General features: G+C 42.6%; 1 protein-coding gene and 1 long non-coding RNA gene across 2 annotated transcripts; one reads left to right on the top strand and one right to left on the bottom strand.

Moving 5' to 3' along the window:
* Window positions 1-647: 647 nt before the first annotated feature.
* Window positions 648-6,628, bottom strand: PDCD5 (programmed cell death 5). The gene is made up of 6 exons (XM_057712782.1): window positions 6,524-6,628; window positions 5,579-5,616; window positions 3,735-3,796; window positions 2,294-2,385; window positions 1,141-1,212; window positions 648-838 (listed from the first exon to the last, which is right to left on the bottom strand). Exons 1-6 carry the CDS (start codon window positions 6,587-6,589, stop codon window positions 791-793), a joined length of 378 nt encoding a protein of 125 aa, XP_057568765.1. The 5' UTR covers window positions 6,590-6,628; the 3' UTR covers window positions 648-790.
* A 37-nt stretch (window positions 6,629-6,665) lies between these two features.
* On the top strand, window positions 6,666-21,303 carry LOC130839009 (uncharacterized). The gene is made up of 4 exons (XR_009049757.1): window positions 6,666-6,851; window positions 10,554-10,618; window positions 17,340-17,625; window positions 19,603-21,303. It is a non-coding gene; the product is annotated as an uncharacterized LOC130839009 (long non-coding RNA).
* The last annotated feature ends 4,775 nt before the right edge of the window (window positions 21,304-26,078 follow it).

Genomic DNA, 26,078 nt, shown 5'->3' with positions numbered 1-26,078 from the left:
TTGCTTTAGGTTACCTGCAACGTGATCAGTGAAGACCCAGAACATTTCTGCCGAATGTTTAACTGCTGAACTGTCTCAGCTTGATGTGAATCATTAGAAATCATTTCTCTTACACACGTTTACTAGTGCTGAAGTATTATTACCAGCGCTGAAGTATTATTACCAGCATGTCTCAGTTATTTTGGTAATTTTTTCCTAACGGATGTATCCTCTAGTCAAAGAGGTTGTTTGGACAGGGGCAGTATTTGTTAGATAACTTAGTCTCAATGCCTTCAAAAAGTAGATTATAAATGGAACCGAAGCGAGGAATTTTCCTACATTAAATGTAAATACTATCTGCAGGAAAAAAAATCGCTTACCTGCTTTCAGAACCTATGTCTCGGAAATATTAAAGTTGACTCAGCTTAATCCATGAGTCTTAACCCCCATGATGTTACCAGACGCTGCTATTTTCTTCTTACTGAAGATGCTTAAGCAGCTTCTATTTCTTATAAGGCCATTTTCCCACCTAACACAATGTCGCAATTACAGAGGATATATTATTCATGCTGCCTCACATGTTCAAAAGCTTTTGACAGGAAAAGAAAAAATTAAAACTGTAGGTCTTCTGTTCATTCCGCTATGGTATTAAAACAAGTTTGTCCAAATTGCTTTATTTTGCATAACAAGTTTATTTTTAAAAGGCATATAGACAATAAACAAAGTAAACATTACAACAGATCTTAACTTCTGCTAAGTACTATCTGTCCTAGAATTGCTCCACTAAGGCCCAGCCTCTGACATCTTAAACTCAGTAATCGTCATCTTCATCAGAGTCCATCACTTTTCTTCTGTTGAACTGGGGGGAAAATTAAATGAGTATCATAACATGTTTCACAAGGCATAACTCAGATTTTCTGAGAACACAGATTTCTACCTACTATAGCAAGACATTTCTGTCTTTAAAACAACTTAGCGTTTCAAAACAGAAGAGCCTTGAAAATTAGGCCCTCAACATATACAGCCTTTCTCCCCAAACTTCCCTGTGTTATAAAATGAAAATGTGTATGGGCTGAAACATGTCTGACACAGTACATGCAGATGCAACGCTTATTTAAAATATCAATCCTTCTTTTGCTGTATGCATTTGGGGAAACTTACTTTAACTGTTGTTTTCTTTTCTGTTTGTTGGCTTACTTTTTCAAGGATTTCTATTAAACCTTGTTCTGATACCTAGGATAACCAGAGAGAAAGTACTTCTTTAAAACAAAGAATTGACCTTAGCAGACTGAATAACTTCAGTCCTTCTAGGGTGTGGGGGTAGAGTTCCAAGAGGGAAGGAGAGTGGGACAGCTGGCGGAAACCACTGGCTAGAGCTCTTGGAATAAGTTCCACATAAAATCTGGAAATGTATCCATCAGTTAACTTCCTTGAAAAATCCAAAGTTAAGAGGTATTTAAGAGCACCTTCATTACCACTAGTAGACAACGACAACCACCTACAGCGCTGTGTTAAGTGTCAGGGACAGAGACACACTGCCTGTGCTCCTGAAACCTGGAGAAGCTTAAAAGCAGGAGATGAGTCACTCAAAAGAGATGAAGCAGTCGTCGTCTCTTCCACACACGTTTTCTGCGTAAGGCAGGGGTCCCCCAACCCGAGGCCGTGGACCACCCTGCAGGAGGTGAGCGGCAGGCGAGCAAGAGAAGCTTCATCTGCCGCCCCCCATCGCTCGCAGCACCGCCTGAACCATCCCCTCCCAGTCTGTGGAAAAACTGTCTTCCATGAAACTGGTCCCTGGTGCTAAAAAGGTTGGGGACCACTGGCATAAAAGGTTCAGGGCAGGCTGATCCTTGCAGGCTGTGGCAGCAGCACAGGGCTTCCCAGCGCAGGTGGGGCTCACCTGGATCTTGAAGGAAGGTCAAGGTTGCCAGAATATACCCATCATGGCATTACAGCAATATACATAACAACCAGGAATTTTAGCACTTCCTCATTTGCAAAACAAGGGTAACTTTACCTGTATTAACCCGTATTACTGACAAACCTGTTTCCAGTGTAGAAGCAATTTAGGCTAGCTGACTCTAATAGCCACTGGTTCCAAAGCAATGTCAGAAAAGGAAAGAAGCAGAGGATTTTACAAAAGACAATTAGTTATCTTTTAGGAACAATGATAGATACAACTATTCTCTCCTTTAAAAAACTGCTTCAACAAGAATTCTGTAACCACAAAGAGATGAAATTGATCATCTGAAGACATGCTTTGATAAAGTAGATAACAATAGGTTAAAACTGCCTCAATGCAGTGCATGCTTACCTTCCCACTTAGCTGTCCATATCGGGCCATCTGTATAAGGTAATTCTCTACTGCTTTAGTTTTCTCAGGCTTTACAAGTGCTAAGTTACTTACTGAAAAGAAAAAAAATACACACACACACACACAGAAGTTAGAATTAAATTCACTTCTATATACCTTGAAACTAAGCACTGACATTTCCAAAGCACTTCAGACTTATGTCTTGAGACTAGCAAGGTAGATGGGGCAGATGCTATTGTTACTCTTCTTAAAAATGAGGAAACAAGTTCAGCTATGTCAATCTCAGTCAAGACCACACAGAGGTAGTGAAAGAGCCAAGATGGAACTTGGGTCCACAGAGTCTAAGCTCCATGCTTAAAAACAAAGAGCATGACCACCCTCTGAGAAGCACTTTACATATCACTACGCATATATAATCGTGGTGATCCATCTAAGCCTGCCTCTGCTAAGCTGGGTTTCCAGTTACAATACAGGAGATACTGGTTCATTCTGATTGGTTTCTTTTTGCTTTTTATTATGAAAAAACATACACCAAAATGGAGAATACAGGCATACCTCGTTTTACTGAGCTTCACAGATCCTGCGCTTTTCATAAATGAAGGTTTGTGGCAACCCTGCTCTCAGCAAGTCTATTGGCATCACTTTCCCAACAGCATCTCCTCACTTCATGTCTGTGTCACATCTGGTAATTCTTGCAGTATTTCAAACTTTCTGTTATTATTCTTATATATGTTATGATGATCTGTGGTCAGTGATCTTTGGAGTTATTATTGCAAAGAGATCACGACTTGCTGACGGCTCAGATGATGATTAGCATCTTTTAGCAATAAGGTATTTTTTAATTAAGGTGTGTACATTGCTTTTTTAGACATAATGCTATTGCACACTTAACAGAACTATAGTATAGTGTAAATTTAACTTTTATATGCACTGGGAAACCAAACTATTTGTGTGACTCGCTTTACTGTGGCAGTCTGGAACCAAAGCCACAACATCTCCCAGGTCTGCCTGTACAATAAACCAGAGCCCCCATCACCCACATCAACTACCAGCAACAGTTTGTGACGGACTCAATTTAAGAGTTGTTTCCTATAAATTTTACCTAATACAGTTGTCCCTTGGTATCTGAAAGGACCCCCTGAGGATGCCAAAACCCGAGGGTGCTCAGGCCTTATATGAAATGGCGTAGTACCATCAGCCCTCTGCATCTGTGGATTCTGACTCCATGGAGATCATCTCGTTGGTAGGAGAGAATGGAGCTGGTACTTTTAAAAATGATTTAAGTACGTTTCTTTAGGTATATAAACAATACTTCTTACAAATAATCTGCATGTCACATGTTTTTAGGTTAAATCTAGAGATAGCAATAATTTCATATATATCTCCCTATTCAAATAACAAGACAATTTTATGGAAATAACTTAAAACTGAAGATGCTTACATCGGGCCCGGGCTGACTGATCCAGAACTTGGGCTAAGATACTGTTTCTCATTTCTGCTTCCCTACAACAAAAACAGGTCAAGCAAAATTAGGACTAAGCTGTCAGCGTTCCTATCAAATATAGAAAAAATGTAACGAGTCTACTCGTACACTCAAAGGCCAGCTTTATATTTTGTGAGTGTAAATCTTTATATTTTGTGAGGCTGAAAGGTAAAACTTCATATTTTTTGGGTTGGGAGGGGAGTTAAATTGTAACTATCCCTGCATCTTCCTACCTATTCAAATAGGAATTATTTCGTGTTCACAGGACAGTGATTTCAAACTTTTTTTAAGCAGCAACTGTTTTTCAAATGAAGCCCCTCAAGGAACTTAATATGTAATACAGACAAAAGCAGAGATTCTTTGGCTGAATTAGAAGGCTGAATCCTCAGTACAAGGTAAACAAGAAATAAACCCGCCATGCAGAAAGGGGACCACAAGGAGGCATCCACCTTGGCCCTGAGTGGAGGAAGAAAAAAGTGTCTCTGAGAATTTGAACTTCAAGCTGTAGCCTTGTACATCAGCTGTCTGAATTCAGTACCAGGGTGCAGGCAGCGGCGGATGTCAAGCAGAGAATTTTAAGAGGTCTCAGGTTAGATATGACCCAAGGGATGGTAGAAGCAAAAGTAAATCCTCTTTGGAAGAATCCAGGAGAAGAGCAATCCGTTACGCGACACATCTGAATTTCAGATATGTTAAAATGTGAAAAAAAATTCACATCTTTAGAATCAGTGAAATTCACGCAGTAGTTTTATTTTCTTCTTAGCACTATCCCAGGTGCTCACCATCTGTCTTCTCCCTCTAACGTAAGCTACATGAGTGCAGGAACCCTCTCCACCTTGCCTATTTCTATAGACAAAGCACAGTGCCTGACCCAGAGCAGGTGCTCAGTAAGTATTTGCTGGATGAACGAATGAGTTAAAAGGTAGCATGGGGTGGAGGGAATGGGGAGTTTAATAGGTAAGGTAGCATGATGGGGTAACTAGACATTCATTCAATAAACCTGCAGGTGTGAGGTGCTCTGTGATGTGCTGGGATAAGATAACACTGAGAACAGAATAATAGCTAATATTTACTGAGCACTTACTAAATGTGAAGCACTGTACACCTGTAATCCTCACCACATCCCTACGAAGTAGTCCTATTATTACACTTATTTTAAGGTAATCACAGTTTAGTAGAGAAATATCAACAAACAGTTTAACAAAGAAATATCAATCAGTAATCGCAATACAAAGTAATAAGTGCTACAGGGTTCCATATATGCTTATTTAACAAACTAACAGTGATAATGATTTCTGGAAAAATCACTATGCCAGGAAGATCTTTGAGTCACACACCTACTAAAATAACTAAAGTTTAAAAAAAAAAGAGAATTTTTGGTGAATCCATCTTCAAGAAGTTCAGAGTTCCCACAGACACAGAGAACAGAGCAAGAGGTGAGAGTGGTGGGAGCTGAGCACAATGGGTGAAGATGATGAAAAGGTATACACTTCCAGTTATAAATAAGTCTAGGGGATGTAATGTACAGCTTGGTGACTACAGTGAATAATACTGCATTGTATATCTGAAAGTTGCCAAAAGACAATCTTAAAAGTCCTCACCACAAGAAAAAAAATGCATAAGTACGTGTGGTGATGGATGTTAACTAGACTCGGGGGGGATCACTTCACAACACAAACAAACATGGAATCATTATGTTGTACACCTGAAACTAATGCTGTGTGTCAAGTATTCCATAATTTTTTTTTAAAAAAGCTACTACATTAAAAACAACAAAAACAGTTCAGAATTCCAGCCCATACCTGTGCTTTGCTTCCTGTTGTGCTGCATCGCCCGGATCCTGAAAAAACAATTTTATCTTTTAGTGATTTCACAGAGGAAGAAAACAGGAACTTCTGTTTTTGTTTCTGATACCTAAGAGGCTCCTGCGGTGGTAGACACGGCTGACCAAACCATTAAAAGCTGGGCCTCACAGAAGTCAAACGGACAGTTTCCACTCACTACAACGTTGTGATAAACTTCTCAAATCACAACCGAACACAATGTTTTCGAATACAAACACCCATTAGAGAGAAGAGTCCTCGTCCTATGAAGCCGCATTTGACGCGATAAGAATAATCGCTGGAGAAGAAGCTGTGCTTTGGGATCGCGGACGCTGACGACTCACACAGCGCTTCCTTGCAGACCACCCCGCTCCATCCCTAACACAGGAGCCCCCCTCTCTGTGCGGCAGAATCAGAAGGTGGGAGTTTTATCTACGGCGTCAGTGGTCATTGCCTGGCCCTCCCCGCAACTGTCCACTCCCTCGGGCGATGTCCCCCGCTGCTGCCCTCAGCACCTGGCGCACAGCAGACCCCTGAGTCGCAACGACTAAGTTCTAGAAAACATTCGGCTGGAAGAGCAGGCGAAGCAGGCCAGATCCACACGCTTAGGGCACCGAGGGACCCGAGGGGTTGAGCGTTCCGCTGGGGGCCAAAGGCGGCCCGGACGAGGACGACTGCCCGCCCGGGAGAGGCCCGCGCCCGACCCGCCCGCGACGGCGCGTGGTCCGCCGGCCGCCCGAGACCCCGCGCGGCAAGGAGAGGGGCCGAGCCCCCTCGGAGACGACCGGGAGCCCGCCGGGGGCGGAGGCGGGGTCCTCGGCCCCGGGGACAGCGGGGGCGGCGGCGGCGCCTCGAACCTCCGCCCGGGGCCGCGCCCTCCGCCTCGAGCGAGGGCGGCGCCCCGCAGAGGACGGGCGCGCTCACCCCGTGCTTCGCCTGCAGCTCGGCCAGCCTCTGCTTCCTCAGCGCCTCGAGCTCCTCCTCCGCCATGGTGCAGCCACGCTCCGGCCCACTCCGGGAGAACTCGGGCAGCCCCTCGGCGCGCGCGCCGCCGTCCCCACTGCGCAGGCGCCCGCAGCGCCCAGGCATCACCAATCCAGCCCCGAGACGCGCCGCTCGCCCCACCCAGGGCGCGGGGAGAGGCCCGACTCGCCGATCGCAGGAACCCGGGGCAGAACCGCCTGCGCGGAGCGTTCCCGACCTCGGTGCCACCTCCGCGCTGCGAATCTCTGCTCTGCGCGCGAGGGCACAGGTCGGGCTAAGATCTGGCTGCGCGTGGGAAACGATAGTTACCTAGAGACAGGCCATCCTCAACCAGTGTAGTGATAGGTAAAATTTGTTGGTGGCCTGTGCTAGGTTCCTGTTATGTCCATTTACAGATGAGGACCCGGCGTTTAGAAAGGCTAAGTGGAGTGATGGAAATGTGCTAAAACTAGGTGGTGGTGATGGCTGCACAATTTTTAAATTTATTCAGCAGTGTTAAATTGTACGCTTCAAACGGGTCGAGGGTGGGACTGGAGTAAATAGAGACTTTCTGGTCACCCTGCCGTTGAGAAGCCGAGTTAAAACAAACTTGGAGGCCGAGAGTCGGAATCAGAGGGGCCTTTCCTCAGAGGTTGGCGCGGGGGCTGTGGGATGTGGTGTGGACTCCGGGACACTCCCAACACACACATCCCACAGGGGGCTGTCCTGGGCTGAATTCCCTGGCGGTAAGAGCGCGCCCCTGGAGTGGGGACATGGGTGTGTCTTGGCGCGAATGTCAGCTCCCTGAGCCAGTGTCATGCATGTGCTGTTTTTTCAGTTGTGACAAAATATAAAATGTACCGCTTTAACCATTTTAAGTTCACAGTTAAGGAGTGTTGAATGCATTCACCTTGTGCAATCTCTAGGACTCTTCATCTTGTAAAACTGAAATCTATGCCCTGTCCCCTCTTCCCCCAGCCCTTGAACCAGTCTACTTTCTCTGAATTTGCCTCAGTACCTGATATAAGTGGAATCATACAACATGTGTCCTTTTGTGACTCGATTACTTAGCGTAATGTCTTCAAGACTCATCCATGTGATACTGACGGGGATCTTGGCCTTCCCCAAGCAATAGAAATAGAGGCCAAACAAGAAATTCAGGCAAGGTTTTATTGGGGCCCCTGCTGCAGCAGGGGGGGAGTGAGAATAAACATGTTCCCTTGCTCACTCCCTTGAGGGAGGGGGTTTGTGAGCTGGTTCCTTATGTGGGGTGAGGGTAGGGTGTGTTCAGGGGTGGGGCCAAAGAGGAGCCTTAGGCATTTTGCCCACCCCTTTGGTGGTGCTGTGTGCAGTGGCCATGCACCCTGTTTTTGTGCTCAACTCTTCAGAAGTGGCAGTTGGGCTTTTTGGTCTCTTTGTATCATGTCCCGAATTTGCCCCACCTGCACATGTGCACAGTTATTTTTAGTCCCTCATAATACTTTCGTTGTACTTTGTTGCTCAGGAGGGGTTTGTCCAGGTGCAAGCATTGCTGCAAAGGGTCCCAGGTCCCAGCCTGTCTCACATATTGTAGCATGTGTCAGAATTTCTTTCCCTTTTAAGGGTAAATAACATCTCTCTCTGTATATATATTTTTTCTTCTTTTTTTTAAAACCATGTTTTGTTTATCCATTCATCACTTGGGTTTTTTCCCCGCTTTTGGCTATCCTGAATAATGCAGCTATGAACATTGGTGTACAAGTTTCTCTTTCAATTCTTGGGTATAGAAAATCCATGTGTTTTGAATTTCACATTCTTAAACATTAAGGATGCCTTTTCTCTAATATGTGAACAGGCAAGATTTGAGGGGCGGGGGGAGAGATGATAAAAATGGCAGTCTGCAGTCTTGACTTCTATTTCAGGGTGTCACATTTTGACACCCTTTGTGGACTGTCTGTACAATGGGCCATGTGATGGGTCATGTGACTTCCACTCACAGGGAGGATGCAGCTCTACCTGGGCTGGTGCCTGAGTGGCGCACACCCATGAAGAAGGGAGGAAACCAGATAAGCAGAGGCAGGGCTTCTCACTTCATTCCTTAAATCAAAAAATACATTCCCAGTGGATTAAATACTTAAAGGTTTAAAAAATAAATCACAAAACAAAAATAAATTCTTTATGTAGTTGTATGACTATTTTAGGGCAGAAATGAAAGGACTCTGTCAAACCATCTAGGTTGGGCCTCTCTTTTAACACCCTTTCGTTTTCTTCATCAGCCTGTTCAGGTTTTCTGTTTCTTCTCAAGATAATTGTAATTGCTAGAGAACAATTCATTTCATTGGGTTTCACATTTTAGAAACATCTGGCTATCACATCTGTATCTGTGGTCATATCCCTTTTAGGGATTATTGATTTGACTGTTTATTTGAGTTATTGTTTCTTTGTGTTTCTTGATTATATTTTCCAGCCATTTTAATATTTTACTGTTTTTTTCCCCAAAGAACTCAAATTGATTGGTATTGATTACTTGTATCTTTATCTATTTATTTCTACCTCCTTTTCATATTTCCACTGTTGTTTTCTTTCTAGTTCCTTCAGATGAATGTTATATTTATTTTTATTCTTTTTTATTTAATAACGAAAACATTTAAGGAATGAATTTACTTGTGAGTACAGTTGTGTGTGTGTGTGTAGTGTTTTCAATAGTCTTACTTTTTCTCTTTCACAATGTCTTAAAACATTTTCCTATTTTGTAAAGGTATAATAATTTCTTTAAACTCTGGTCAAAATAACATGGTTTAAAAAAGTCAGTTGTATTGTTGCAGAAATCAGTCTCTGTCGAGAAACCAAGCACCACACTCGGAGGGTTGGAGTACTCAGGTTTATTAAGTCGGTAGCCCAAGACTAGCTAACGCTCCAAAGTTCTGGGCCCCGAGCTCAGGGTGAGCTTTACTTTTATGGGGGTCAGTGCACATGTTTACAGTTAGCATGGGTAGATTGGTTACTTGGTTTACAGAGCTCCGAAGTTTCCAGACAGAAACTTACAAGAGCAGGTGCAGAACATTCCATTTTTAGCAAAACATCTTATGGTTACATTGAATTGCTAGGTCATTCTGTTTGTTTGTTTTCCTCAATACAGCAAGCATATTTTACAAAAGCAGAATGAGCATGGAGTTATTTTTAGCTGAATGCAAGTTTCTAATTTTCCTCTTCAGTATATGAGGAAAGGCAGCTATTCCTGGCGCATTCCTACCCAACCCAGTCTTAGTTCCCCAAAGGTAAACCGTTACCTCTAGCTTGCTCTTCAGTTATGCCTTCATTTATTCTTTTACTAACAATGTATTGAGTGCCTGCCTCCTATGTGCCAAGCAACTCTTCTAGGTAACAGTGTATGTAGAGGTGGATAAAAAACAGGTAAGCACCGCTGCATCCCCCCTTTTATAGTGCTGGTGGAGTGCGGTATAGTATAAGTATGGCAATAAAATACAGAATACGTATATTAGATGTGATAAGTGAAGTGCTACAGAGGAAAAAAAAATCAGGTAGTGGGGATAGGGAGTGGTGGATCAGGGAAGTGTTGATGGTGACTTTTGAATGAAGACCTGAAGGAGGAGAGCCAGAGAGTCACAGAGACATATGGAAGAGAATTCCAGGCAGAAGGAAGACAAATGCAAGGACCCTGAAGTAGGAGCCTGCCTGACATGTTTAAGAAACTGAAAGAGAGCCATTGAGGCTGGACTGTAAACCTTGGGAGTGAGGAGAAGGCAAATGCAGAGTCAGGAAATGAGTTAAGAGGCTATATATTTAAATAATATACCTATGCTGTTATGTGTTCATTTATATAGTTTAGGCATTTTCGCATTCCATGATGGGTAAGGATTTGACACAATCCACAATTCCTATTTTTCTTCCTTAGTTTCCTAATACACATATTACTATTTTCAGTTCCAAAGTTGTTTATTGTTCTGTCTTTAAGCAACACACTTACACCTTCTCTTTCTTATTCCATCAGGTATAGACAGTGTCTCTTGACTCCCAGCTTTAAAAGATGAAGATACCAGCATCTCTGACCTTCTGGTAAGTTCATATCCATTTTTTCTATATTCTCAGCTTCTGTTATCTGTGCAGTTTATTATCTGTGCTACATCTTATTGATATTCCAACTGTAATCATAATTAAGTCTTTTTTCCTTCCTTTTTATTGAGATATAATTGACCTACAGCCCTGTATGAGTGTAAGGTGTACAGCATAATGATTTGACTTACATACATCATGAACTGATTACCACAGTAAGTTTAGAGAATATCCATCATCTCATATAGATATAAAAAAAAAGAAAGAAAAAGGAAAATAATTTTTTTCCTTGTGATGAGAACTTTTAGGGTTTACTCTCTTAACAACTTCCATATCTAACATACGGCAAAATATAATATAATTATATTATGTTGTACATTACATCCCTAGTATTTCTTTATTCTATAACCAGCAGTTTGTAACTTTTGACCACCTTCATCTAACTCCTCCTCCCCTCAAGCCCCCCTCCTCCGCCTCTGGTAACCACAGATCTGATCTCTTTTTTTATGAGTTTGTTTGAAGTATAATTGACCTACACTGTGTTAGTGCCTGGTGCATTACATAGTGATTCAATATTTCTAAACATTACAAAATGATCACCATGGTAAGTCTAGTTATCATCTGTCACCATACAAAGATATTACATTATTATTGACTGTATTGCCTATGCTGTACATTTTGTCCTGTGACTCATTTATTTTGTAACTGGAAGTTTGTACCTCTTGATCTCCCTTACCCATTTCACTCCTCTCTCCACCCCCGCTCTCCTCTTGCAACCACTTGTTTGCTTTCTGTATCTGTTTGACTCTGTTTGGGTTTTATCTATAACTGCTTTTCAGTTCACTTGTTTTGTGTTAGATTCCACGTATAAGTGCAATCATATGGTGTTTGTCTTTCTCTGTCTGACTTATTTCATGTAGCATAATACCCTCTAGGTCTAACCATGTTGTCACAAATGGCAGGATTCCCTTCTTTCTTATGGCTGAATGATATTCTCTTGTATATATGTATGCCTCATTGTCTTTCTTTTTTTAAAAATATTTATGTTTGGCTGCGTTGGGTCTTCAATGCTGCGCGCGGGATTTCTCTAGTTGGGGTGAGTGGGGGCTCCTCTTTGTTGCGATGCGGGGGTTCTCATCACGGTGGCTTCTCTTATGGCGGAGCATGAGCTCTAGGTGCATGGCTTCAGTAGCTGTGGCTCCCGGACTCTAGAGCACAGGCTCAGTGGTTGTGGCACGCGGGCTTAGTTGCTTTGTGGCATGTGGGATCTTCCCGGACCAGGGATCGAACCCATGTCCCTGCATTGGCAGGTGGATTCTTAACCACTGTGCCACCAGGGAGGTCCTATGCCTCATTTTCTTTATCCATCCATTGATGGACACTCAGGTTGTTTCCATGTCCTGGCTATTGTGTATAATGATGCAATGAACATTGGGGTACCTTTGTTTTTCTTTGTCAAAGAAAACTGAACATTTCTAAATTCTCTAGTATATCATGTGTTTTGACAGATTCCATTTTTATTATCAGATACCGGTCTTATGAAGTCCTTCCTCCTCCCTCTTTAATCTGGACAGGTTTCTCTCTAGGTCTGTTGCATTCCTATTGTTCTGGATTTCCCTTTGTTGCTATTTGAGGTTGTATCCTGTTTTTTGGATTCCCTGTTTTCTTTCTTGGTTTAACCCCTCATCTTGTTGAAGCACATCTTCAAGTAATTTTCTAAGAAAAAGAGCTGGTTGGTAAAATTTTTATGTTCTTGCATGTCTGAATATTTAATATTATACTTTAATTGTTTGGTTGATCATAAACTTCTAGACAAAAGAATTTTCCCTCTGAATTATTTTCAGTTAAAAAATTTAAAAATTATTTGCTATTTTCCCTTACAGCTTTGTTATATTGGTTGTTTTTCTTAAATTCCTTACTTTTCATTTTGAAATATATCAAATCTATAAAAAAAACAATGGAAAGAATGCTGGAAAGAACACCTATATGTCCTTCACATGGAGCCACTAATCATTAAGATTTTGCCACACTTGGTGTATCTTTCTGTCTACACGCATGTGGTATGCACGCATCCACACACACACACCCACACACACACCCACACACACACATGCACAGTTTTTTTGAACCATTTGAATGTCACTCTCAGATGTCATGTCACTTCACCCCTAAGTATATATATCCTAAGAACAAAGATGTTCTTATACATAACTACAATTATTGAACTCAATAAGTTAATGTAGATAAAATAACATCATCTAATTGATATACAACCCACTTTTGTCTCTAATTGTTCAAATAAACTTCACCACAACTGTTTGTTTTCTTGTCAATCCATGACTCAATTGTGTTTAGTAGTCAATCTCTTTGAAGGTACATCTCATCTGTTTTCTAACATTTGGTGTTGGTGATAAAAAAAATTTGAATTTTGTTCCTTCATAAGTGGTATTTTTTTCCTCCTGGAAGCTTTTAGAATATTTTCTTTTTTTTCCCCAGTGTTCAGAAATTTTGCAAACATGTGGGTCTCTTAAAAGTCCTTGTGCTCTTTGCTTTGTAGGTAATTTCAATCTGAAAACTTGTAACTTTAACCTTTGGGAGATTTATTTTGTTGTATTATTCATTTGATAATGTTTCCCCTCTAATTTCTATCTTTCTCTATCTGGAATGCTTGTAAAACTCGACCTCCTGTAAAGATCTTCCGAGTCTCATTTCTTTCATGCCTCCCATCTCATAGTGTTTTTGGTCTGCTTTCTAGAAGATTTCTTCTGTTTTCTCTTCTAGCCTTCTATTCAATTTATTTCAGCATCATATTTTCATTTTATAAGAGCCCTTTCTTGTTCTCTGATTGTGCTATTTACTTAGCATCTTGTTTTTGGTTTTGAATGCAATAATTTCCTGACTATAGTTATGATAATAATTAGAAAAAATTTTAATTCTCTTCTATTTCCTGAATTAGTTCTCTTTCCTTTGAGGCTGTTTTTTTTTTCCTGTTTGTGATACTTTTTATGGCAGCCCTTAGCAAATTAATACACATATCTGTCTCTCTTTATTTCCCTCCCTCCCTCCTTCCTTCCTCTCTTCCTTCCTTCTCTCCTTCCTTCTTCCTCCTCCTTCTCCTCCTCCTCCCTTTTCTTCTTCTTTGTTATTAAATGGAAGAACTCTCAGATGTTTCATTTGCAGAGTTGATCTTTCGTGGCCCTGCATTCTGAACAAGGCGGGGGGCTAAGAACTGGACTGTTTAAAACAGAGCCTTTCAAGTAATCCCAGTGTTTTTGGCCTGGTCTCACTTGCATCCTTTGTCTTATGCCTCTCTGGAATCCTGTAGGGAAGATCAGTAACCTCCTCTACGGTGTGTCATCTCTCATCACTTCTGTATCAGCTTGACATAGTCTCACAGATTTTTTTTTAAAGCTTTCTTCCACTGATGGACAAGTTCCTGTTCTCTTTGTCATTGTGGATATATTCCCATTTTAGTCTCTTACTATCACTTTTGTAGGGTCTTGGGGGAAGAAGAGAAAAACTGAGCGGTCAGTCCATCATTTTGAAAATAGCCCTTGTTTTCTCATCTCCAGCTTGCAGTTTTGGTCTTTCTAACTGAGAAATTATTTAGGAGGCCTGTTTCAGTTGGATGGGCAAGGCTATGCTGTAGTAACAAAACTTTTAAAATATTAATAGCTTAAAACGGCAAAAGTTTATTTCTTCCTCACCAAGGTTGGCTGGGGACTCTGCTCCAGATCTCCCCACTCTGAGACCCAGGCTAACAGAGCAGCTGCTCTCAATGTTACCAGTTGCCATGGCAGAGATAACCTAGGAATTGTGCACTGTCCCTTTGTTTCCACCCAGAAATGATGCCCGTAATTTCTCTTCATATTTCATTGTCCAAAGAAAATCATTTGACTATTCTTAACATCAAAGGGGGTAAAGAAGTACAATCCTGCCCTGTGCCTGGAAAATGGAAAGCTGGAAGTGTTTGTTGGATAGCACAATGAACTACAGAAGATTGTAAAATTTCACGTGTTTGAATTTCAAAAACTTTTAACACTTGAATTAAAAAAAATTGCATCAGAGTCAGAGAATGTGAGCTTGTATAAAATTCCTGAGATATTTTTCAAAGCATTATTTGTGACTGATTTTTTAAAATTTTTTATGGGATTGGGAAAGATGTACTTTTTATTGGTTTTAGACAACTTTGACACTATATACCTGTTAATTTTTTTATATACCAGATCTATCAAAAACTAAAGAATTATTTAAAGTTGTTACTATACTATTGTGTTTCTATAGATTTCTCCTAGTTTTTATAAGAGTTTTGCACTCTTATTTACCTTGTAAGAGTTCATAGTAGATATGCATTTTCTGTTTTGTTTAAATAACCTTTGTCTCAATTAATGAGACTTTTAAATTCCTGTTCCATTGACCACATGTCTTCTTTACTCTCTTAGGACGTCAAAATGCTTTTTCTAATTTTAAATTTTTTTTAATTTTTAATTTTTTAAAAATGATATTGGATTTGGTGATGATTTACTGGATATGACACCAAAAGCACAGGCAACAAAAGTAAAAATAGATCTGTTGGCCTTCATCAAAATTAAAAACTTCCATGTAGCAAGGGACACTATCAATACAATGAAAAGGCAACCTACAGAATGAGAGAAAATATTCTCAAGTGATATATCTGATAAGGGGTTGATATCTAGAGTATAGAGAACACCTACAATTCAACAACAAAACAACCCAATTCAAAATGGGCAAAGGACTTGAATAGACATTTCTACAAAGAAGATATACAAATGGCAATAAGCTCATGAAAAAATGCTCAACATCACTAGTTACCAGGGAAATGAAAATCAAAACCACAGTGACAGGGAACTATATTCAGTATCTTGTAATAACCTATAATGGAAAAAAATCTAAAAAAGTGTGTGTATGTATTATATATATGTGTGTGTATATATATATATATGAATCACTTTGATGTACACCTGAAACTAATACAGCATTGTAAATCAACTATACTTCAATTAAAAAAAACAAAACCACAGTGAGATACCACCTCATACCCATTAGGATGACTACTGTCAAAAAAAACAGACAACAGCAAGTGTTGAGGAGGATGTGGGAAAATTGGAACCTTTGTGCACTGTCGTTAGGCATGTAAAATGGTGCAGTTGCTATAGGAAGTACTATGTTGGTTCCTCAAAAAATTAAACATAGAATTACCATATGATCTAGTAATACACTTCTGGGTATATACTCAAAGGAAGTGAAAGCAGGGTCCTGAAGAGATGTTTGCATACGCATGTTCATAGCATCATTATTCACAATAGCCATAAGGTGGAAGCGACCCATTCACCCACTGATGAATGAATGGATAAACAAAATGTGGTATAGACATACAATGGAATACCTTCAGCCTTAAAAAGTAAGGAAATTGAAACAGGTGCTACAACATGGATGAACCTTGAAGACATTATGCTAAGTGAAATAAGCCAGTTACAAAAAGACAGTACTGTGTGATTTCACTTATATGAAGCACTTAGATGCTATGGACTGAATTGTGTCCACCCTAGATTCATGTGTTGAAACCGTAACCCCCAGTGTGGCTACATTTGGAGATAGGTTCTTTAAAGAGGTAATTATGGATGGGGCCCTAATCCAATATGGCTAGTGTCTTTATAAGAAGAGATACCAGCGATGCATGCACACAGAGAAAAGGCCATGTGAGGACACAGTGAGAAGATGGCCATCTACAAGCCCAGGAGAGAGACCTCAGGAGAAACCAAACCTGTCAGTACTTGATCTTGGACTTGTAGGCTTAAGGACTGTGAAAAAATAAATTTCTGTTTTTTCAGCCACCCAGCCTGTGGTAATTTGTTATGGCAATCTTAGCAGATTAATGTCTGCTAATATCTTAGCAGAGTAGTCAAATTCATAGAGACAGAAAGTAGAATGGTGGTTTCCAAGGTCTGGGAGGAGAAGGGAATGCAGAGTTATCTAATTAGTACAGCGTTCAAGTTTTTTTTGTTTTTTGTTTTTAAATTTACCATCTTAAAAAAAATTACCATCTTACTCATTAAAAAAAACTTATTTATTTATTTGTATTTTTGGCTGCATCAGGTCTTAGTTGCAGCACATGGGCTTCTCTCTAGTTGAGGCACTCGAGTTTAGTAGTTGTGGTGCATGGGCTTAGTTGTCACGCTGCATGCGGGATCTTAGTTCCCCGACCAGGGATTGAACCCACGTCCCCTGCATTGAAAGGCGGATTCTTTACCACTGGACCACCAGGGAAGTCCTAGGGTTCACGTTTTGCAAGGTGAATTCTGAGATTGGTTGCACGACAGTGTGTGCTTAATATTGCTGAACTGGACATTTAAAAATAGTTAAGATGGTAAATTTTATATTATGTATGTTTTATCACAATTAAAAATAAACAAAACAAAACAGAACGAAACATTTCCCTTGATGCTACAAACCCCTTCCCTACAGCCCTATTTTTCTCCTCTGCTTTATAGCAAAACTCCTGAAAAAAGTAGTTTGTATTTGCTGTCTCTGCTTCTTCACTCCTCGCTTTCTCCTCAAGCATTCCAGGCAGGATTTTCTGAAACTGCTGTGCTCAGGGTTACTGCGGTGATTCCAGTCCATCGGCAGCAGTTTTGATCTCTTGCTTCCCCTTGAAATACTTGCCCCATGACCTCCTGGTGTTCCTCTCGCTTTTCCTTTGTAGGGTTTGGATTACTCCTCCTCCTGACCTCACCTATGAGTGACCCCAGGACTCTGTCCCAGGCTTTTTATATTCACTCCCTGGCAGTCGCATCCAGTGCCGTCTATACACAGGTGAATTTCAAGTTCTGTCTCCAGCCCCACCCTCCCTTGGAATTCACCGCAGGACAACAATCTGCCCACCGGGCATCTGAAATTCATCACGCCCCAAACAGATTCTGACTTCACCTTCAGAACCTGTCTCCCTGCATTGTTTGCCATCTCGGTAAATGGCCCCACCTTGCAACCAGGTAAACAAACAGGCACCCTCATAACTGTACACCACAGGCCTTGGACGCACCGTGACCCCTCTCTTTCTGTTTCACCCCACATCCAACTCACCTGAATATCCTGTTGTCTCCTTCAGAATCTCTCCAGGGTCCGACTCCTCCACACCTCCTCTTCCACTACCTGCCTTGGCCAGGCAGGCTTCTCTCATCTGGATGACGGTGGAGCCTTCTTCGTGAAAGGAACAAATGAATAAGTGCTTTGAGTGTTGAAATTAGTGATATGAAATAGAAATGTGTATTCCTGAGGACACCATTAGAAATGTAATTGAACATTTTTCTGTGTCGGCTGCAGACGAGAGTAGTGATTATGCGTATATCACCTGGAGAACTAGCAATATCCCCATGCCCCTCTACCCAGTAGCTAACATATAGCTGGTGAAAGAACACTAGTATTACCAGAAAGTCTGCAAACACACACACGTGCATCTCTGTCGGCTAATTGACAGTAAATTAGTATGGCCATTAGAACTTTAAGAGAGAGATCAGAGAATTTGAGATACTGACCAAATTCTCTGATTTCTCAAAGTTCTAATAACCACACTACTGCAAATAACCAGATTATCAGAAAATGAGCTGTTTTGATTAGGATGGTTGATGGTTCTGAGAGGAGCAAGTGTGGTCCTAGTTTCAAAGAGTATGACCTTTGAAAGACCCCCCCCCCCCAACTTCCCATACCTATGTTGGTAACAGAAACAGCTGGAATTTACAGGTTTATTTTTTTGGTTTGGCCAAAAGGGACACATCAGTTGTGGCACTAAAATGTTTCTGCTCTTGGGGTGGCTGCTACATGAAAACATCCTGTTGTTGAGAAGAAGCAACTTTTGAAGTTGGGCTGGTGGTGGGAGGCTGAGAGTGGGATGTGGCCAGGGGTCTTGAGATGAGTTGAGTTGCGACTGATAGGCAGGTGTTAAGCCTTCTGGGTGATGCAGTCTGCTTGGCGCCACATGCATCAGCTGCTGGCTGTGCTAGGACAAGGCAGAACCCAGAGCAGCAGCAAAACGGTTGGCAGGGGTCTGAAACGGAACTGGAGGAACTTCTGGCAGTGGTTGTGCCAGAAGGAGAGAGAGAGAGGAAAGAAGAATGAGAGGGCAAAGGAGAAGGATGAGGAGAGAATGAGGAGAGACAGAAGGAGAGGAAGAGGAGGAGGAGAAGGAAGGGGAGGAGGAGGAAGAAGGAGAGAAGGAGGGAGAGGAGGAGAAGGAAGAAGGAGAGGAGGAGGGAAGAGAGGAGGGCTGGGGGAGGGGCAAGGAGGAGAGGGGGGAGGGGCAAGGAGGAGAGGGGGGAGGGGCAAGGGGAGAGGGAGGGAGGGGAGGGGCACGGGGGAGAGGGAGGGAGGGGAGGGTCACCACTTTGCGGGGCTGGGGGTGGGGCTGCCTCTCAGCATCACTTCTGTGACGTAGTTCAGGATGGACACAGGTGATGTGGGCAGGTTATCTTTGTGTTTTCCATCACTTGCAGTAGCAGCGCAGATAGTCCCAGTATCCCACAGAGGCAGAGACTACAGGACAAGTCTGTCCTTCTGAATGTTCAACCCCATCTTTCTCCTCCCAGGACAGGCCACCTGCTGAGCTCAGATGCCCAGGGATCCCTTAGTGCGTGGAGTCCTGGTATCTCCTGTCAGCAGCAGAGGGAGCCCACACGCTACTGAAAGAGATTGTTTCTCATTAGAATACAAAGCAGAAAATACAATAACTTGGTTTTTTTTTCTGCCACGCAGTATGGCCTTACAGATGACACTTTAATCTCCCTCGTACATTTCTGTTGCTGTAAATTCCTGCTGCATTGTGGTAACATATGCCCGGATTCGCTGGGAGAAAAGCCACAGCAAGCGTGGCGGCGAGCGTGGGCTTCTGAGATGTTTGTACTGTGTGTTGAATGGCATATTATCTCACACTTAAGGGGTATGTCTTAATAATCTCTTTTATATCACTGTATTAGCCATGATCCTGCAGTTGATCGGTTATCACGGAAGGGTATCACGGAGCTCACTGACAATTAGGAGATGCGAGAGCCAGAAGGAAAGTTAGGCTCGAAACACAACAGAGTGTGATTCGTCTGATTGTCTAGCAGCTGCCGTTGCGCCTTCTCATCTATTTCTAAGTAATAGATATTGATGCTTCTCTGCTCAGGGCAGGCCTATTGTACATACAGTTGCACACAATACACAGAATGGCATTTTTTCAAAGTCCTTTCCAGCTGACTGTTAAAGGCACAATGTCCGATGTCAGGGCCCACAAGGGGCTAAGACACACCATCATTGTTCCTCACACTGGGAAAAAGAAACACGTTTGCCTTTTCCCTCATTTCCCTTCCAAAGCAACTGACCAAGTTCTGAAACCACGCTTAGGAGGAAAGAAAACTCAGGTCCTGTATCCTTTATGACGATGGCTGTCATCTGTGCCTGGTGAGAAAGTGGGGCCAACATGAAGCATTCAGAAAACATCTTTTCACCTAAAACCAGTTGTGGAGTCTTTGACTTCAGAAGCAGCTCTGCTCAAGTTTTCATGGCCATCTACTGAGTTGACGGCTTCCTTCTGAGGATGGTCTCTGTGCGTCAGGGGAAAGGCTCCGCTGTGTTACCCCGACTAGGACTTCCTTCTCCTGGCTGGAAAGCTAACAGGCACAGGGCCAGTCTAAGAGCTTCCCAGGCCCCAGAGGCTTTTACTTTTGGAGTCCCTACTACATAAAATATCAGAAAAAAAAAAAAAAAAAGAAATGCACCCCTATCCCACATCGTAATAATGTACAAATAAAAAACTGACAATATGAGTATGGAAACTAGTTGACGTATATGTCTCATCAAGTGTAGTAGTCCTGATCAAACGTAGTAGCCCTGATGTTGCATTTTTCTCTATGGTTTGGTGCTGATACATGTTTTTCCTCCCTGGCTGTGTGCATGCCCTTGGGTCATTGGCGAGCTCTGAGTTCTGAGCCCTGCTGGGTCTGGGGATGGGGCTTGATGCAGATGACGGGTGCTGAATACTTGGGGGCCAAGAGGAAGCTTGGTCCTAGCCCTCACCTGCCTAGTCCAAAGAGAGCCAACCTCAAAGGACCTTACCTGTCCTTAAATAAAACTCACCTGCTTGTAAAGAAGTTGCTGAGAAGGGGATGCCTTTTCTGGCAACATGCTCCTTCATTCATTCATTCCCTCATTCAAAAGGTACTTTTTTTTGAAACCCTACTGTAAGTGCCCAGCCCAGTGCTTGGCATTTGGGAAACAAAGGCAGATGAGATGCTCCCTCAGGAGCACAGAGTCCCGCAGTCCCTCTGTCCTGGGGCTGCTCTTGGTCAGCCTTCCAGGACCCACCCTTGCCTCAGAGCCCCTCAGATATTCCTGGCTGTGATGAGCCGGGTGTGTCCTCCAGAAATTCATATATTGAAATTCTAACCCCCAGTGCTCAGAATGTATTTGGAGATGGGTCCTTTAATGAGGTGATTAAGGTCGAATGAGGCCATTGGGATGGGCCCTAACCCAACATGAATGATGTCCTTGTAAGAAGAGATTAGGACACAGATACACACAGAGGGAGACCTTGTGAAGACAGTCGGAGAGGATGACCGCCTACAAATCAGGGAGAGAGGCCTCAGAAGAAACCAACCCTGTTAACACCTTGAATTCGGACTTCTAGCTTTCGGAACTGTGAGAAAATAAATTCCTGTTGTTGAAGCTGCCCTGTCTGTGGTACTTGTGTTGTGGCAGGCCCAGCAAACAAATACACCGGCTCCGTAGGAGGCTCGGAAGACGCCCTTGAATCTCTCTCAAGAGAAGAAAGAGAAGGCACTCAGCCAGCCCCTCCCTGACCTGGTGGGAGCTTCTGCCAAAGGGCAACCTTATTGGGCACCTACCCCAAACCTCCTCAGCCTCATTTCTCCTCAGTCCGCTTCCTTCAGGTGAGATACATCAGCAGGGTTTGGGGATTTTGCTGAGGATGTGGGGGAGCAGGATTAGGGGTACCCGTTCCTCAGTCACAGGGATTTTTCTCTAGAACTTCCTGTGTGGTGTTCTTTGGGGGAGGGGCTTTCACGCCTCTGCACCTACCCAGGCTCTGGGAGACATTCAGTCGTCATTTTTCTTTTTCTTTCCCTTCCTTCCTTCCTCTTATATTTATGTAATTATTTGCCCCCGCCCCCATCTTAGTTGCAGCATGGGGGATCTTTGTTGCCACAGGCAGAGATCTTCGTTGTGGCATGCGAGATACTTTAGATGCGGCATGCACTATCTTTTAGTTGCTGGATCTTTAGTTGCAGCATGTATACTCTTAGTTGCAGCATGCGGGATCTTTCAGTCGAGACATGTGGGATCTAGTTCCCTAACCAGGGATCGAATGCGGGCCCCCTGCACTGAGAGCTCGGAGTCTTAGCCACTGGACCACCAGGGAAGTCCCCCTTATTTTTCTTGACCCCTGGAGCGCTCCGGCTCTGCAGAGCTCTGGGAGAGCTTTTTGACTCACGCTCTTTGTTACGTCTCACTAATTCCCACTGTCTGTTCAGACCGTCCACTGGGAGGCTCTGTACCACGCACCAGCCTATCTGCTGCTCGGCCCGCTCCAGTCCTGTGGGGGATATGCCGGTATCCAACGTGACTGTTGTAACAAGGGCTCTTCAAACAAAGAAAAGAAACCCTGGTTTGTCACATTTGCCACTTGCCATGGTGTAAATGCTCCCCTCGTGGCCAGTTTCAGGCTACCAATGTGAGGTCCCTGAATGGAGAGTTGCGTTGGGAAGAGGTGTCCAGTAGCACACCATCATATTGTGTTCCCACCATCCAGATATAGCAGATGTAAATAACCTCAAGAGCAAAGAAGGCAGTAAGCCATAAGAAAATAAAACAACTAGGAATGATGTTTGGGGTATATATTACCTTTGTGTTTGAATACAGTTTATTTAATTGTAAGCTGATATAATTTAATTTTTTATAATGACTATGTTTAGCTTGCAGATTTTCCGAAAGTTTCACAGTTGACTCTTGCAAGCCAGTAGGAGCTGGCTCCAGCACACAGCTAGGGTGACAGTCCTCTGGGTGGAATAGGGTGGTGAGTGGATGTAGCAAACGGGGCAGGCACGGGGAGCCAGTGGCCCTCGTGTGCGAGACCGTGTGGACTGTGAATAAATACCCAACCATCTGGAAGCCTTCAATGGGAATGAGTGAGCAGATAGTGCCAGGGCCGTGAAACAATTACAAGCCCTGAGGCACAGCCTTGTTCCTAGACAGCCCTAAGCCCTGCCTCTGTGCCTTGATAGTGTGTTTTCCTGGGTGGCTCTAAGTGGTCTCTCCAGGTGCGTACCTCCATCCACACAGCCATACCCTTCTCCCTGGGCTATCCTGACATGCCCAGGCTTTCTCTGAGGCCTAAGTGACTTTCCTGGTACAGGGAGCCCATGGGGCACCGTGACCAGAACTGATTTTTTTTCCCCCACACCGCATGGCATGCGGGGATCTTAGCTCCCAGACCCAGGGATTGAACCCATGCCTCTGCAATGGAAGCGTGGAGTCCTAGCCACTGGACTGCCAGGGAAGTCCAAGGACTGATTTTGAATAGTAAGAAGCAGCAAAACTCTGTGCCAGCAGCCCCACATCTCTCCTGTGGGATGCTACAGGGCAGAGTAAGTGGCTGAACTGTCTTCTCTGCGATTTGCTCACAGCTGTTTCTTCCTGGGATTGTGTCAACCTGTTTTTTTGTTTGTTTGTTTGTTTTTGGTTTTGTTTTGTTTTTAAGAACTTTTATTGAGATACAGTTAACAGACAATAAACTGCATATATTTAGAGTGTACAATTTGGTATTTTTTTATTAGTAATGTATATATGACGATCCCAATCTCCCAATTCATCCCCCCCCCAACCCTCCCTGCTTTCCCCAGTTGGTGTCCATTTTATGTTTGTTCTCTACATCTGTGTCTCTGTTTCTGCCTTGCAAACAGGTTGATTTGTACCATTTTTCTATATTCCGCATGTATGTGTTAATATGTGATATTTGTTTTTCTCTTTCTGGCTCACTTCACTCTGTATGACAGTCTCTAGGTCCATCCATGTCTCTACAAATGTCCCAGTTTCATTCCTTTTTACAGCTGAGTAATATTCCATTTGTATATATGTGCCACTTCTTTTTTATCCATTCATCTGTTGATGGACATTTAGGTTGCTTCCATGTCCTGGCTATTGTAAATAGTGCTGCAATGAACATTGGAGTGCATGTGTCCTTTTGAATTATGGTGTTCTCTGGAAATATGCCCAGCAGTGGGATTGCTGGGTCATATGATAGTTCTATTTTTAGTTTTGCAAGGAACCTCCATACTGTTCTCCATAGTGGCTGTATACAATTTACATTCCCACCACCAGTGCAAGAGCTTTCCCTTTTCTCCACACCCTCTCCAACATTTACTATTTGTACATTTTCTGATGATGCCCATTCTCACCAGTGTGAGGTGATGCCTTGTCATTTTGATTTGCATTTCTCTAACCATTAGTGATGTTGAGCAGCTTTTCATGTGCCTCTTGGCCATCCATATGTCTTCTTTGGAGAAATGCCTATTTAGGTCTTCTGCCCATTTTTGGATTAGATTGTTTGTTTTTTTGATATTAAGCTGGATAAACTGTTTATATGTTTTGGAGACTAATCCTTTGTCTGTTGATTCGTTTACAAATATTTTCTCCTATTCTGAGGGTTGTCTTTTCGTCTTGCTCATAGTTTCCTTTGCTGTGCAAAAGCTTTGAAGTTTCATTAGGTCCCACTTATTTATTTTTGTTTTTCTTTCCATTACTCTAGGGGGTGGATCAAAAAAGATCTTGCTGTGCTTTATGTTGAGGAGTGTTCCTCTTATGTTTTCCTCTAGGAGTTTTATAGTGTCTGGCCTTACATTTAGGTCTTTAATCCATTTTGAGTTTATTTTTGTGTATGGTGTTAGGAAGTGTTGTAATTTCCTTCTTTTCCATGTAGCTGTCCAGTTTTCCCAGCACCACTTATTGAAGAGGCTGCCTTTTCTCCATTGTATATCCTTGCCTCCTTTGTCATAGATTAGTTGTGTGTCAACCTGTTTTGATTCATGAGAAATTGATCCCTTATTCCTTAAATAATAGTGCATTAACTACAATTAACTACTACTGTAAAATCAACAAAGCTTACAATTAATATAGGGTTTATTAAGTTATTAATTAAACATGTAAAGAGTCTCTTTGTGATAGAATCATTTAAGAGTGAAAATCCAAAAATCAACTGGTTATTAAAATATAGCAAACAAAATAGTCCTGGCTAGTATGTATTAATAGCAATACAGTGATGATTTCACACCTATTTCCTCTGCTGGGTCTAGAAGAGGAATATGATGGAAACAGTGAGCTGGGATTACCCAAGTCAATTAAAGAAACCCAAAGCAATAAATGCCCATCTTTCCAGGAAGGTGTCACAAACATGTAGTCACTACTCTATGTATACATGCTGATTGATTAACGGATATTAAACAGCAAATTATTCAGCTTGGGCTGCTGAATATAAGACTGATGGTAGGGGTTGGTGGCTTCCACCCCTGCCTCTACCCTCTGACTGAGCTTGGCATGTTCTACTAACCCAGGTTGGTGGCAGGTGGAGGCGCCAGGCTTTGGCTGCCTCTAAGGGCAGAACACTAACCTGAGCATGGTGGGCCTGCGGCACTCACCCCAATAAAAGCAATTCCAACCTTAAAAAAAAAAGGACTGATGGTAGGATTTTAAAAAAAAATTATTTTCTTTATTTTTGGATGCACTGAGTCTTCATTGCTGCGTGCAGGCTTTCTCTAGTTGTGGCAAGCAGGGGCTACTCTTCATTGTGGTGCGTGGGCTTCTCATTGTGGTGGCTTCTCTTGTTGCGGAGCACAGGCTCTAGGCACATGGGCTTCAGTAGTTGGGACACTTGGGCTCAGTAGTTGTGGCTCACAGGCTCCAGAGCGCAGACTCAGTAGTTGTGGCTCATGGGCTTCGTTGCTCCACAGCATGTGGGACCTTCCTGGACCAGGGATTGAACCCGTGTCCCTTGCACTGGCAGGTGGATTCTTAACCACTGCACCCCCAGGGAAGTCCCATGATGGTAGGATTCTAATTCACAAAGATAATAGGCAAAAATCAATTTATCTTTTTTTTACAAGAATTTATCTTGGTATAAAAGCTTGCATATATGATATATATCATATATGTGTTTATGTATATATGTATGTGATCATATACACACATACATGTATGACAGAGGTTATGGGACTGAAATGTCTATCTGGATGATAAAATGAAAGTTTCAGTGGGCTGACTGGCTTTTTCCAAACACTGTGAACATTTAGCTTCATGGAGACAGAGCATCCAGACCTATGAGTTTTCCCTCCTATGAATTACTTTAACTTCTGGACTTGACTTTCCCCTCTGTGCAGTGGCCAAGGTGTGCCTCCATGTGAAT

This window comes from Hippopotamus amphibius, chromosome 16 (assembly GCF_030028045.1).
Source record: "Hippopotamus amphibius kiboko isolate mHipAmp2 chromosome 16, mHipAmp2.hap2, whole genome shotgun sequence".
Classification (NCBI taxonomy): Eukaryota; Metazoa; Chordata; class Mammalia; order Artiodactyla; family Hippopotamidae; genus Hippopotamus; species Hippopotamus amphibius.
The sequence above is the reverse complement of the archived record's forward strand: the minus strand, read 5'-3'. Positions and strand labels throughout refer to the sequence as shown.

Excerpts from the sequence above, each read along its gene's own strand:
- PDCD5 (XM_057712782.1), bottom strand. The coding sequence starts at position 6,589 with ATGGCGGAGGAGGAGCTCGAGGCGCTGAGGAAGCAGAGGCTGGCCGAG. Across the intron at positions 3,797-5,578 it reads CAACAGGAAGCAAAGCACAG|GGAAGCAGAAATGAGAAACA; the intron begins GTATGGGCTGGA and ends TTTTTGTTGTAG. Across the intron at positions 1,213-2,293 it reads ATGGACAGCTAAGTGGGAAG|GTATCAGAACAAGGTTTAAT; the intron begins GTAAGCATGCAC and ends TGGTTATCCTAG.